This window comes from Engystomops pustulosus, chromosome 8 (genome assembly GCF_040894005.1).
Source record: "Engystomops pustulosus chromosome 8, aEngPut4.maternal, whole genome shotgun sequence".
NCBI lineage: Eukaryota > Metazoa > Chordata > Amphibia > Anura > Leptodactylidae > Engystomops > Engystomops pustulosus.
Genome location: NC_092418.1, coordinates 74409278 through 74423648, shown reverse-complemented (window position 1 = coordinate 74423648; position 14371 = coordinate 74409278). Strand labels below are relative to the sequence as shown.

Genomic DNA, 14371 nt, shown 5'->3' with positions numbered 1-14371 from the left:
TCTCCTGGGAAAACAAACCTAGTATTTAATCTCAGCTATTGTTTTCTTTTAAAAGTATTTTAATATGACATTGATAAATGAGGTAAATTCACACTGGGACATGGGAGATTGTTGTGCTAGAGATCTCTTAATATTTCATTATTCACTTGTGTGTTTGCAAATTTGTAAATGGATTCTTAGTCAAATGTATGAAACTAACAAAGTAATATAAAATAAATGAAATAAACGCTTGCCCACAGATTTATTATATCCACAATTTCTAGGCACATGTATTACCTCTGCATAGTTCTGAGAAAAGTCTATGGTGCACTGTTATATCTTATTATTTATCCAATTCATAGGATGAAAAAAGGTTCTTTTTTGGTCAACTTACCTTTAATGTAACTCTAAAATAAATTAAGATGTGTGTTGTCAGGATACACAGTAGATTCCTTGGACTTTGTTCACATTTCTTAGTTGTGTCATTATCTTTCCATAAGGCTGCAGTCGCATGTGGCGTTTCTGAGGCGCTTTTAAAGAGAACCCGACAGGAAAATTAACCGCCCGTAACTAAATCTATTTTCATAAACTGCCATTAGAAAGCATTGCCCCTATCCCTTCATTGTCCCTTTACATGCCTGTACACTCAAACTGTCAGGTCCTAGATAATTGACTAGATAAAGGCTGGGATGGGATCCTTGTGAACTGCTCCAACAGGTAGAGGTGACAGGACTAGTGACAGAGACCTGATGACAGGTGTCCCTAAAAAGAATAGTGTTTTAAAATGCATATGTTTTTACGTGTTACCATGCATTTGGCTGGTTTGAAAGCGTTTTTCTTGATTGCTGGAAGTGTAGGCTGGTGCAGATTGTAACTGCAGCTAAAACATCCATAACAGCTGCCATGGGGCCCACCGATTCAGGGGGCCATGGCATTTGATCTGTCACACTAAAGAATGGAATATGTCATTATATACATATTATGCTGCATATTGTACACCATAATATGTATAGAACAGTGCACATCATCCACAATACACAGCATAAGTAAGCAGCTCACATAAGAAATGTTTGGGGAGAGGAGGGGACGTCAGAATGACAGGACTACGAATCTCTCATCTCTACTTTCTGCTGTCTACTTCCTTACTGGGACAGTACTGTATAAGTGTATAAATGTACAGTCCATAAATGGGTCCATAAACAAATATGTATATTTTTTGAGGGTGAAGGGGGGCCCATTCAGAAGTCTGCTATGGGACCCTGCCTCTCTTAGTTACACCCCTGAGCAGCTGTGTTAACAATTTCACAACTGCTTACACTTTCAGCAATGAAAAAAACCGACAAAAAAACAGCCAAACACATGGTAAGTTGTAAAATACAAAAAACACTTCACAATTACCACGTGTGTGCCGGGGTGGAGAGTGAGTGGGGACTATATTAGAAAACTTTGCCACTTCCGATCTGGTCTACAAGTCGGGACTGGCAGAGTTTGGCTACAATTACAGGGCCACTGGCAGGGGAAATTTTAAGACTGGTGTTAAAAATGCCAGTTTCAATGAATTTTCTCCATTGTGTCATAAAGTTTAGGACTTGGAGCACAGGGTTCATAGCATGTAGGAGTGGAGCCATGGGTTTTATAGTTTAGTGTATAGCATTTAGAACACCAGGATTTATAGTAAAGGCCATAGTAAGGCCATTCATGGTATATGGTAATGATATTAAAGGCAGTTATAGGCTTGAGGAGAAGGGGGTCAATAGGTAGACAGGGTAACAGTCTATAGCGGTGGAGACAAAAAGGAAGGTCATGGTACAGGCAGTCCCCGGGTTACATACAAGATAGGGTCTGGAGGTTTGTTCTTAAGTTGAATTTGTATGTAAGTCGAAACTGTATATTTTATAATGGAAGTTTTAGACAATTTTTTTTCTTTTGCCCCAGTGACAATTGGAGTTTCAAAATTTTTGGTGTAATTGGACCAAGAATTATCAATAAAGCTTCATTACAGACACCTTACAGCTGATCATTGCAGTCTGGGACTATAGTAAAGCATCCAGAGAGCTTCACCAGAGGTCACAGTGGGCAGAGGGGTCCGTCTGTAACTATGGGTTGTCTGTAAGTCGGGTGTCCTTAAGTAGGGGACCGCCTGTATATGGAAGATCAACACAAGAATCTATAGACATTCTTACCCCATGTCCGTGCAGGGTTTTAAAGGCGTTGTCTGGGATTTCAAAGAAAAAGTATAAATTGCTTGGGGAGGATATTAAAACAAAAAAACATCTTACACTTACTTCCTCCAATGTCTATCTGCGGTGCAGTGCATCACTGTTTTTTTTACAGAGCCCAAACAGAGGCGCTGGTCTGCTTCAGCATTAGTTTCAGTGTGTAGCAGGTGCACGCCTGTGGTTGTGAAGGCTCCAAAGAGGCCAAGCAATGATGTTAGGTACCAGGGGTGAATGGGGGCACCGGAGAAGGTTAGTATAAGATGTTTATTCTTTTAATACCCCCTTTCGTCTCATATCATATGTAGCTTTTTTTTAACCCCTATCAAGACAATATTTCTGTAAAAAGTAAAGGATATCTCTGGGTAGTATATATTGTTACAGTAATTAGACTTTTTTTTTTAAATTTCTTCTTTCAATAGGCCACTTAATGTATTATTTTAGTTGCCCTTAGTTGTCACATGACCCACATGAACTTCTAGTAAACATGGCTATAGAGAAATATAGAAAAAAAAACACAATAAAAAAGTGATTCTAAACAAACCATTAGTATGCAGATACAACAATAAATAAAATCTATTTTGCTGAAGTTTTTTTCTATAGCTGAATGGCTACAGAACATCATTTCAGTGGAGATGAAGATATACTAATCGTTCACTGTAAAGCATTCGGAAGCCATATTTACATTTCTAGAAATATGACAGCAAATTCTTGAGCGCTGCAAGGTGACCTCTACACAGGCTGCTCCATCTTCTCCCTTGTGGGTTCAGCTTTAGACATCTGCTGAATGGAGCCTGTAGCTGTGACTGCAGTGAACTCCACTTAACAGGAGTAAAGAACCCTCACAGCTCATAACATAGTTACACAAAATTGTTTTCACACATGCACGAATCGCAGAGCCAAGCCATAAACGGACTAAGTATCATCTCTTTCTGCCACATCGTTACCAGTTGTGTAGTGTATGTAATATTATATGTACACACTGGATCTGTCTGTTTTATCTAAGAAATGAGCCTAGTCTGCACAGTGTTGTATTTTGGCAAAGACCTAGATGTGACTGTCCCTGGCTACACCAGCCAATCACAGGGGCTAATGAATCTGGATAAATGTTATCACTGTGCTTGTTTCATGTGAAAGGGGTTGGTATCTAACAGGGTATGTATGATACTCATATTAAACTTAATCCGTTTAAGTTTGGCATTTACCTCCAGGGGCCCCAGGTCACATGACTCCCAGGCAGCAGGGCTTGGGACACCTTGTGACATCCACCCTCCAACACACTGATATTGTAGTGGTTATTACAGAGGGGGCAGACAGTAGTGACTGTATGGCCCCCTTCATGTTCTGGAAACCAGCAGGACATGGGATGTCACAGGACATTCCGGTTCCTGCTGCTGAGGAATCATGTGACCTGTGACTGCCAATGGCAAACATCAAGCTTTAACAGGGTAAGTATAATATAAGTATTCTACTTACCCTTTTAAAGTTTGGTATAAGTGGCCAACCCCTTTAAGTCTAGAATTGCACCTAAACTTGCAGGATCGATTCAGCAAATAGATTTATTAGTGTCAGCTCACCAATAGAAATTTAGTGCCAGAGAACTAAAGAAACAAATGGATTGTTTTTCTGCAGGGTACTTTCTATATCATGGAAGACACAAGAGGTGACATCAAAGCCTTCAAAGCCTAATAATAGCAACATCTATGTAGCCTATGAAGTGCTAAATGACCACGACTGACTTTAGCCATGAAAAACTGATGGTCTTTGCTGTTTTTCATGGCTGAGTTACATCTGTTTGGCATCACTTTAAGCAATCACAAAGAACACAAAACAAAATATCTAGGTCTTGGTCTTGCTTAGGAAACCCTATTATTGATACATTCAGTTAATTAACTAATGCATTCATTTGCTTGTCAAAATGTAAATGAATAACGTTACTGCAAAGCCGTGCAATGCCTTTGATATTCTGTTATTTTCCATCATAATCCTGAGCATGCCAGAATGTAGCAGCCGCGGCCTCCTGCATACAGATAGTGGAGTGGATAGAGTTAAAGCATTCTCCGCTTAGTGAATTTCAGCACAGGTGCTAATGACACGTTCCTATAACTGATATTAATTCTCCTTATTAGTCTAAGCGTTGTACTTGGGGTAGCAGCACGTACGTTCCCAGGCTCTTGGCTGTGTGGTCTTGTTGCAGTTGGAAGCTGAACTGAAACATCTGAGAAGCATTAATGGGATTATTCATGGCATGACATCTAATCTTACCTTTTTAGGTTCTGCTTCCTAAATCACCATTGTTCTCGCCCATTGTGTCTAATGTGTGTGTCCTTCCATATGTCATTTCTAATGATGGGGACCCCAGGACAGGGGAAATTTAAAGTGACATAAATATTATGAAAGAAAAGTTGTTTTATTGAGGATTTGCTCTGAAAAGCAGCTCTCCCGAGCCCAAAGTGTTGGTGGGATTATCTCTCCCTATGGGCTTTTAAAAACCCTTCCTCGCAGACTGAGGAGAGATTTACTCTATAATGATAGTAAATTCCCTGTATCACGGCAGACAGTTTTTGTTTAATAGGAATGTGAAGAAAAAGTAGATCCGTGGAGCAGTATGAAAAAATATATAGAAGTCAAACTTGTTTCTAAGAAATAAGACACAGAGAACCCTTTGTTCAAGGGCATACTGTAAGAGGTGTAATGATAATGTCATGGAAAGGATGGTGCCCACTTTATAATAACATCATGAAGGGGTTGGGCTCTGGATGTAGTGATGATGTCATAGAAGGGATTGTGGCCTAGGAGTATTAAGCTATAAAGAGGTTAAAGGAAACCTACCACTTAAAAGTGGTAGTTCTAAGACACAGATACATGGCACCAGCTCAGGGCGCACCGCAGTAGGGCACGGCGCACGGCCTGTTTCCCTGCGCTGAAATTTTAATATAAATTATAATTCAGCGATAAGGGATTTATTTTATTAATGAAAATAAGATCCGGCACCAGCTCAGGGTGCTCATGTATCTATGTCTTAGGACTACCACTTTTAAGTGGTAGGTTTCCTTTAAGGCTCTTGGATGATATCATGAAAAAGTTGGGGCCTAGGAGTGTTAAAGACATAATAATAGTAGGGCCCTGGGTGTAATAATGATGTCATATAAAGGGTCTATATGCCTTAAGTAATAAAACCCTTTAAGGAGGCGGGTCCTGGTGTATAGTAATATTTGGGGTGACACCATAGATTCACAAAGTGTGCAGGGTCTTTTTGTCTAACTAGTGCTCAGTTTGCATCATTAAAATACATAAAAATCTATAATTCCCCAAATAATAAAGAAATGTAATATTGACCAGAATCCATTAAAAGAAATCTACCATCAAAATCAAGCATGATAAATCAGGGACACTTATTATTCTTATAATTGTACTTATATTTGTTATCCATAGCCTCCACAGGCTCCACTGTGAGAAGCACTTCCTTTTCCCACTGTGTGAAACTACCTTGCTGCCTGCCTGAGGAGGGGCTCCAGTAATGTCCAATTCTAAAATGTGAATTTAGAAAGAAGGAGGTCATGGATAACAAATAGAAGAAGACTATTTTTGGCTTTTTTTCTCAATATAAAGTACACAAAGGCAGTACTTTATATTAAGAAAATATGCCAAAAATAGTCTACTAGCAATTTTCACCATGCAATTTTCACCATGCAAAGTATTAGCCCTGGAGATAACTGTAACTTTGTAGTTGTGGTTGTTAGTATCAGCAGGGCTGTGAAAAATGCATTTATACTTCATGATTGTAGTTGGAATTGGCCCACCAATGTGTAACTTCTGTGTGAGATGTTTTCACAGAACACAGGGCCTTCCTCTTTGCTCTAAGTCTAAGTCAGTAGTCAGTCATTTCTAGTTATATATACCCTGAGGGTCTGAGGAGCAGTTTGAATGCAAAGATCAAAGAACAAAGCAGTGTGAGGACACTCCCCTAATGCTCCAATTCCAGCTACAATCCTGGAATATAAAAAACACACAAATGGTAATACAGATCTCTAGGGCAATACTTAACATTATTGAAAGCTGTTATCATTTTCTTTTATGTTTAATTTTTTGGACAGACCTCTTTTGGAAGCGTAAATATTTCCCTGAGAACACTAATCTCCTGAACTTGATCAGCAGGAAATTATGTATTTGAGATATTATTAGCACAGAGCATTTCAGCAACGCAGGTGACAAGTGCATTCAGGTTTATACATTGAAACCTTTTAGTACAAGGTTTTATGTAGTGAATCTTCAGTAACAGAAGACATTTATACTAGCTTTGCAGTACACATTGCAACTTTGAATGCAGTTTCCAGGTGCACATGGGACCTATTGCAATGATTGTATATTCACAGCACTTGAATAGCATGAAAGGAAACAGAAGTCTACAATAGAACAAAATTACATTTCATGTATAATAAAAACAAACTTGTAATTAAAAATTCTTATTAACATTTCAATTTTAAGTAGTTGTAAACGATGTCAAGCACAAGTCTGGGCGCCTTCTTTGAGATAACATTTAAAAGCACGGGATAAGACTACACATTAGGTTAGGAACTTCAGAAACTCATCCTTTTTTAATTTTGCAAAGTTGGATATTGAAGAGGATTTCAGTAGGTAAGTAATAATAACTTCCCCGCTGATCAGCTGCTTCAAGCTACATCCACACATTATTGAGTACCATGTCCATCAGTGCCAGGATCTGTGAACAGGTCAGTCCTATTCAGGTGAATAGTGCTGAGCTGTAATACTAGGTACAGCTGCCATTGTGTTTGGTAGGAAGAGATGAAGGAAAGCATTTCTGCTTTGTACAGAAGCCTTTATCAGGTAGAAACGCGTTGTGCATATTTTTAAAAAATAAAATTATGTTCTTAGCAGCGCCATGTCCATTGGAGTCTTTTCTCCTCCTGCACCACTTCCTCCACGTTCCAGTGGCTACTAATGCTGGTGTTGTGTTCCATGCAATCTGAATACTGGACACTTTTACACTGTATGCTCCATTTTGAGCCTTCATCCACTTCAAATGCACTGATCTATTGATTGTGTCCCACCTGCACTTGATTCTAGCGCTGTTCTTTCTATTCCCTTGACTCTTCGCCTCCCTGACTGATTTAGCCTTTAAAGGTGACATTGCACTGCCCACCCTATTCTATTGTGTTTGGTAGCCAGTTTATGAACTGCAGCCAGATATTGGACCCCACTAATCTTATATTGATGACTTAGAATAGGTCAGTGCTGTAGTCCTGGATAACCCATTCAATGGGGCTCATGTATCAAACTTTTGGCTTGCCTCTTTAATTATTTTTGAGACTTTTCATGGTGCTTGTGCTTATTTGCCACTTTTCATGCACTTAAAGGAAACCTACCACTTGTAGTGGCAGGTTTCCGATAGAAATACCGGGCACCAGCTCAGGGTGAGCTGGTGCCGGAGCTTATTTTAGTTAGTGTTTTAAACCGCGGTATCGCGGTTTAAAACACTTTTTAAACGTTATAGCCGGCGCAGGCAGGTACGCGCTCGGCGCTTACCGTGCACGCGGCTCTCATTCACTTCCTATGTAGCCGCGCGCACGGTAAGCGCCGAGCGCGTTACCTGCCTGGCCGGCTATAACGTTTAAAAAGTGTTTTAAACCGCGATACCGCGGTTTAAAACACTAACTAAAATAAGCTCCGGCACCAGCTCACCCTGAGCTGGTGCCCGGTATTGCCATCGGAAACCTGCCACTACAAGTGGTAGGTTTCCTTTAAGACATTCGCCCTTCAAAGTTCGCGATTGTATAGTTTGTGAAAGTTGCGCCCTGACCCGGTGTAGAAATTAACTTAGAACCAATTTCAACATTTGAAGCCTTTTTATTTATATTTGCGACCTTTTTTTTGGTGCATTTGCAGATTGTGCCAAAACATGTGGCTTTTCCACTTGTTAGATGAGCAAGAAGTTTTCAATGTTGCGTCTGATATATCTGTAAAATACAGATGTTGTTGTATAAAAAATGTTGCAATTTTGGCACAAATCACAATAAAAAAGTCACATCTTAAGCGCAAATATACTCTAGTCCCGAGCAGGCATAGGGAAGAATTTGCGACTTTTATGTGACTTTTTTAAAAAAAACACACATGCCTCTAAGATAAACTAAAAATGGTTTGAAAGCTAACTAAAATCTTCCTCTATCTTTTCAATGATTGTTTTCATTAAAATACCTTTCACTTTATCTGTTTTTATATCGCTATATATGTGCCATGGGAATAAAGCTTTTCCTTAGGTGGAACTACCGAAATTATGTACAAAATTGTGTGTGAATTTATCAAGTTGGGATGTCGCTATTGACAATACCGAATTTTGGTTTTGTGCCTTCATTTCTATGGGCAGAATGGACAGTTTAAGTGTAATGCAACTAAGCTATCTTTACGTGACTCCCAGTTCTCTGTGTAGCCAAGGCAGCACCTCCAGAGCTTTATTCATTCTGCTGCAGATGAGATACATTAATGGCTCATCTTTGAATAGTTCATCAATCGATTCCCTGTCTGCCAAGTATTACCTAATATTCATCCCTTGTTCTGTTCTCTCTTCCAGAGTATGATCTCCTCCATTGTTAACAGTACATACTATGCCAATGTGTCAGCTACTAAATGTCATGAATTTGGGAGATGGTATAAGAAGTTCAAGAAGATGAAAGGTAATTTTCTTTATCTTTTATTTCCTTTTCCTTAAAACATTCCTGCAAAAACATTTTTAGGAAATCAACTGGAAATTTACCCCATCTATACATGTTTATGCAAAAGGCCAGGCCTTTTATTTGTGAGGTCATCATGTCCTTAGTTGTCACATAGACTGCATCAAGGCTACCCTAATATAAAAGTTCTAACTTCTAGGCTGGATATTGAATGGAATGGATGTGTACGTTAATGCGACAATTGTAGTCAAGAGTTGTAATTGATTAAACAACCATAGCAAAGCCTACAATTACTCGACATGACATGTGCAGAACATAAACCTTGATACAAATGAGGTCAAGGATCTGAGTGGTGTTTTTCAGACATTGTCCTTGCACACAATTTACAAGCGGCTCTTATTGGCTTTCTTATTTTGCATTGTTTCCTAAGCCATCTCATGCAGACGAATGCTGGAGAGGGCCTTAGGTGGCGAGTTAGGTAAACAAGATTTGCTATTAGTAGGTTCAAGTGCTTTTGATCTGCATACAAATATTTAGAATCTTGTAGAAAAATGCAGCGGCCATGAGACAAGGTAATATTAGAATAGTTTCAGGAAAATACATCCCGACCTAATCTCACATGATAGGGAAATAATGGCTGTTTTGTAAGCAGACAAGCCATTGTTGTAGGAAATTGGTATTATCAGGCTATCTGTCTAGCCGCTTTAGGATTCTCCAGCTTCAATGTGCCCCTTTCCAGGTTATTTAGCTTTTCCCATTGTCAATGAAAGGCAAAGGGCAGGTCTGGACAAATATACTTTATACAGCTTACCTGTGTTCTTTATCTTTTATCCTTGGCACAGCAGCTCCTCTGTATCCAGACTAACCATATTTGGACAGTGGTCAGTATGTGTGCTCAGACTGGCCAGGATATAGTAGTGATTCCTATGGTGTGGATGTAGTTTGGCTAAACTTAGTTAATAAGGAAATCCAGATGGTTCTGTTTCTCCATTCCATTGATAAGGGTCCAATCAGTGGAAAGGTGACTACTACTTGTGAGAAACCCCTTTAATAACATAGAATATCTATTGTGCATCCTCTATAGAAAAATCTAATTGCAATCCTACAAAATTGTACATTGAATAGAACCTGTTTTACCATATTAAACTACTATTCCCCTCAGGTAGGGTATGAAGCATCCTTTCTAGAATTCCCTCTTATGGGAAACCTCAACCTCAACTATTCTCCCCAAAAGTCAGGAAAATATGACTCTTCTTACCTCATTTTGACATGAGTGGTTGCAGGGGTGGTGCCACTTTAGATGCCTCTATCTTCTGTTCTATAGCACCTACAAACATACATTTAGTGTCATATTAAAAATAAGGATCTCATCTTCCTATCACACCAGGCTTATGGCTTATGGCTTATGGCTTTGTGAACTACAGATGTGGAAATACAGACAGCCAAGACTTAGTTTCAATCCAATTTCCAAATTTGTAATGCCTGTATTTCATGTTGTGTAGCTTGATGAGATCTAAAAGATGAGATTCTTAACTGTAATATGACACAAAAAGCTATTCCTAGGTCAGTGATGGAGAAACTTTTCAAGATCAAGTACGCAAAATGTGACCCGAAACCCACTAACTTTTTCCCAAAGTGTGAAAACGCCAGTAACTTCCTTACTGCACCAATAACGTTGAAATAAGGTAAGGCCCCCTGAACAGGAAGAACCGTGGGAGTGTGGAGCACGTTCTGTAATAGGTCCAAATTGACCCTGTCCTTTGGACCTCTTACTATTCCTACAGTCCTAGGCAGCCCAAAATGGGTCACTTTAAAATAGCACGGACCACCTGGATTGCAGGCATATCTGGCAAAACCCCGTACCATTGGTTCAACTCTACTGTTCTAGGTGACATTCTAAAATGTACTCATCTCATGTGTAAATTGGATAAGAAAGTGACTTTTGGGAAGATTTGTTATAGGTAAACAGATGAGATTCCACATAGAAGAGGAAATTATAGAAAGGACATTTCTTACACTACCTGGGGGGGGGAGGGGGCTATTAATTTAGTGTAGTAAAACCTGGCGACAGGCTCCCTTTAATGTGAGTCTAACCATTTCCGCATCCCACCACAAGTAGAACCAGAGTTGCGTAGAGTTTTATATAATATTTCTGTACATAATTTTATTGTTTCACAGGCATCTGTAACTTCAGATGAAATTCAGTATTTATCCCTATGCTTCTCGGTGCACAAGGGGAGGGCAATGCTCTCTGGTGTAGCCATTTTCTTCGTTATGTACCTTCTTTCTACAAGAAATGTCTATAACTGTGTAAATTAGTAGGGCAATATTGTGTCGGGAAGCATAGAAGGAAGAAAGGTGCACTAGCAGACATGGCCCTTAGTGCACCAAGCAGCTAATCAGTATAAAGATAAATACTGAAATTTCTCTAAAATGACTGGAAAGCAAGTAAGGTTTGTCTGGAAAGCTCATACCGGCAGTCCTCTACAGAAGACTCCTAGTTACAGATGGACCTCTGGATGTTGGTATTTTTCAAACTTTATCCCCAGGCTGTAATGATGAACTGTAAGAGTTATCAAACGTTTCTGCAATGAAACTTTATTGTTAGTCCTGGATCTTATGACAACCCATTGTTCTGAAAATCCACTTGTCACATGAACCAAAAAAATATGGTTGTTCCAACTTACAAACAAATTCAACAAATCATACAAATCTTTTAAGTAACCCTTGAACTTCCTGTAAATTGTTGTACACAATGATGTTTTTACTTATGAGCAGGTTGTGGATCAGTTTAAGGCCTCATGCACACAACTGTGACGCCAAAACGGCCACCGCAAGGTTGTTTTTGCATCTTAAACATGGCCCTACTGACGATAATGGGAAATACAGCTATGTTTCTGATCACTGTATTTCTCACTGCACAGTGCACTGGCAGTCAGACCTCGAGGTATAAAATAGAACATGAACTATTTTTTGGTGTTTTTGTGGTTTCAGTCTCTCCCAAGAAGTCTATGGGAGCTTAGAAAGAAAGGCTGCATATGGTTTTGTATGGTTTTGTCTATCACATAAGGTCCATTTTTGCGGTGAGTACCAGGTACCCACCATATTTTTTCTACAGATACGGCTCATTTACGGTGGCATATGGATTACATACGAGTGACAAAAAAAGGGACCGCAAAATGAATACAGTCGTGTGCAAGAGGCCTTACTTCCTTTAATTAAATGTGCATTTAATAGAACAACAACAATAATGATGTTTCTGATATGTGTCAGATAGGACATCAATCTTAATAATATTTTCTGTCGTTTGTAGTTGAACGGGATAATCTAACAGATTACTGCGTTTTGGGACAACGACCAACACACCTATCAAATATAAACCAGTTGGCCAGCCTTGGAAAAAGCAATGAACAAACTCCTCATAGCCCACTTCATCACAGCACACCGATTAGAAGTCAAGTACCAACCCTGCAGCCAATAATGAACCCCGGACTCTTGTCTCCTCAGCTCAGTCCTTCTTTAGTGCGACAGCAGATAGCAATGGCACACCTTATAAACCAGCAGATCGCTGTCAGTAGACTTTTAGCCCATCAACATCCTCAGGCCATCAACCAGCAGTTTCTAAATCATCCACCAATTCCCCGACCTGTAAAACCAGTGGAAACCACCAACTCTTCAGTGGAAGTCTCTCCAGACATCTACCAACAAGTCCGGGATGAGCTGAAAAGGGCAAGCGTGTCTCAAGCTGTATTTGCAAGAGTGGCCTTCAATCGTACACAGGTATATATAATATTACTATTTTACACCAATTTTAACTCAAAATGTACATCCTATTAAAAATATCCTAATGCTTATCTATTTGATCTTATCTACATAGATGGAAATACCCTAGGGAAATTTCATTTCAAAATGTTTTAGAAAAATTCTAATGTAGGTCATAGGATGTGAAGATTCAAGAATTAGGAGTGATTTTAATCAGGCTTTTTGGTGCATTTTTCATGATGTATTACTTTTCACTCTGATGGGTGAACTAAAAATCATAGCATGTTACTGTGTATAAGCTCAATAAATAGACCATATAGATGAATCTTTCATAAGTACAGACATTAACATTAAGGTATGTCACATATTCATCTGTCACATATGATTTTTAGATGTTTCACTTGACTTTAATTAGGCCCTTTGAAGTTTATTTATGCTTTTAAAGTAACTTTATTTGAGACTATGTAGACAAGGAGCTTAGTCACATGAGCAACAGGACTTCCATGTTAAGAACATGGAACATAATAGAATCACCATGAGAGAGACTGTAAGACAACAAAAGATCTCTTTGGACTGGGGTTCCTTTGGACCACCATATAAAATTACTCTGGGAGTCCTCATATTCCCCAACTACACCCTATTAGCCTCCAGATTGAGTTTGACTTCTGATGGATTTGTGCTATCCTGTGTTAGGCCCACTGGGAAAACCTATGGTGCTCTGGTAGGACCGTCCAAAACTGTCTGGAATCATAGTGATTCAATTTGGGTGGCAATTTATTTCCATTTTGCCAGATAGGACAGGATAGCTTGCCCATTGTTTTTGGGAACATCTGGGATATAAGCCTCGAGTTGAGCCTCTGATGCAGATACAGAATCTGAAACAGATCCAATGCTTTTGTACACTTTGTGATTTTATTGGTACATGACAAGATTCAGTTTTTACATGTTAAACCTGACAATCTAATTTTAATTCATGATGTAAGATTTTCCCCATAAATGCTATCAAGTGTAATGACCTTAAAACTGGTATATATTACTGATATATGTAATTACAGGGACATAACTTAAAGCTGTTGGGACCCAATGCAAAATCTTTATCAGGCCCATGGCATAATCTATCATTTATAGTTATGATCTCATACAGGACAGAGCTAAGTTATGGCCCAAAGTCTGTAGACCAAATGTTGCCCACCACCTCATTTTATACAAAACCCGATTAAAGGAAATCTACCATCAAAATCCATCATGATAACCCAAGGACACCATGACTGGGGTAATCTTCTTATATTTGTTATTCAGGGCCTCCTTCTTTCTAAAATCAACATTTAAAATTATGCTAATGAGTCAGAAGGACCCAGGGGGGAGTGTAACATGAGACCCAAAATTTTGTAGGATCAAATGCTTTTAGAAAAGGAGCTATACGTGCAAGGAGTAGGGAGGTGGGGGGAGGGGGTGTAGAGAGCTACATCAATATCTTGTGAAGCTGCGTCATAGTGCGGCATAATTTTAAAAGTTGATTTTAGAAGGAAGCAGGCCATGGCTAACAAATATAAGAAGATTACAGTCACACGGCCCGGATCTATGAGGAAGTGTTATCAAGCTTGGTTTTGATGGTAGATTTCCTTTTTCATGCAGCAACGTAATAGCAATGGCCAAGTCTGGGTGTGACTGCACTTTCTATATCCCTTAGTTATGCCCATGTTTAATTATTTTTTACACAAATTC

The 14371-nt window shown here is 39.2% G+C and overlaps 1 protein-coding gene across 5 annotated transcripts in view; it reads left to right on the top strand.

Moving 5' to 3' along the window:
* Nucleotides 1-14371, top strand: part of SATB2 (SATB homeobox 2) — a 136361-nt gene that overhangs the window by 63474 nt on the left and 58516 nt on the right. For all 5 annotated transcript variants that reach the window (XM_072121252.1, XM_072121253.1, XM_072121254.1 and 2 more), the window contains 2 exons: nt 8785-8887; nt 12198-12664. In XM_072121252.1, the coding sequence (XP_071977353.1) occupies nt 8785-8887; nt 12198-12664 (570 nt within the window). The remainder of the gene's footprint in view (nt 1-8784; nt 8888-12197; nt 12665-14371) is intronic.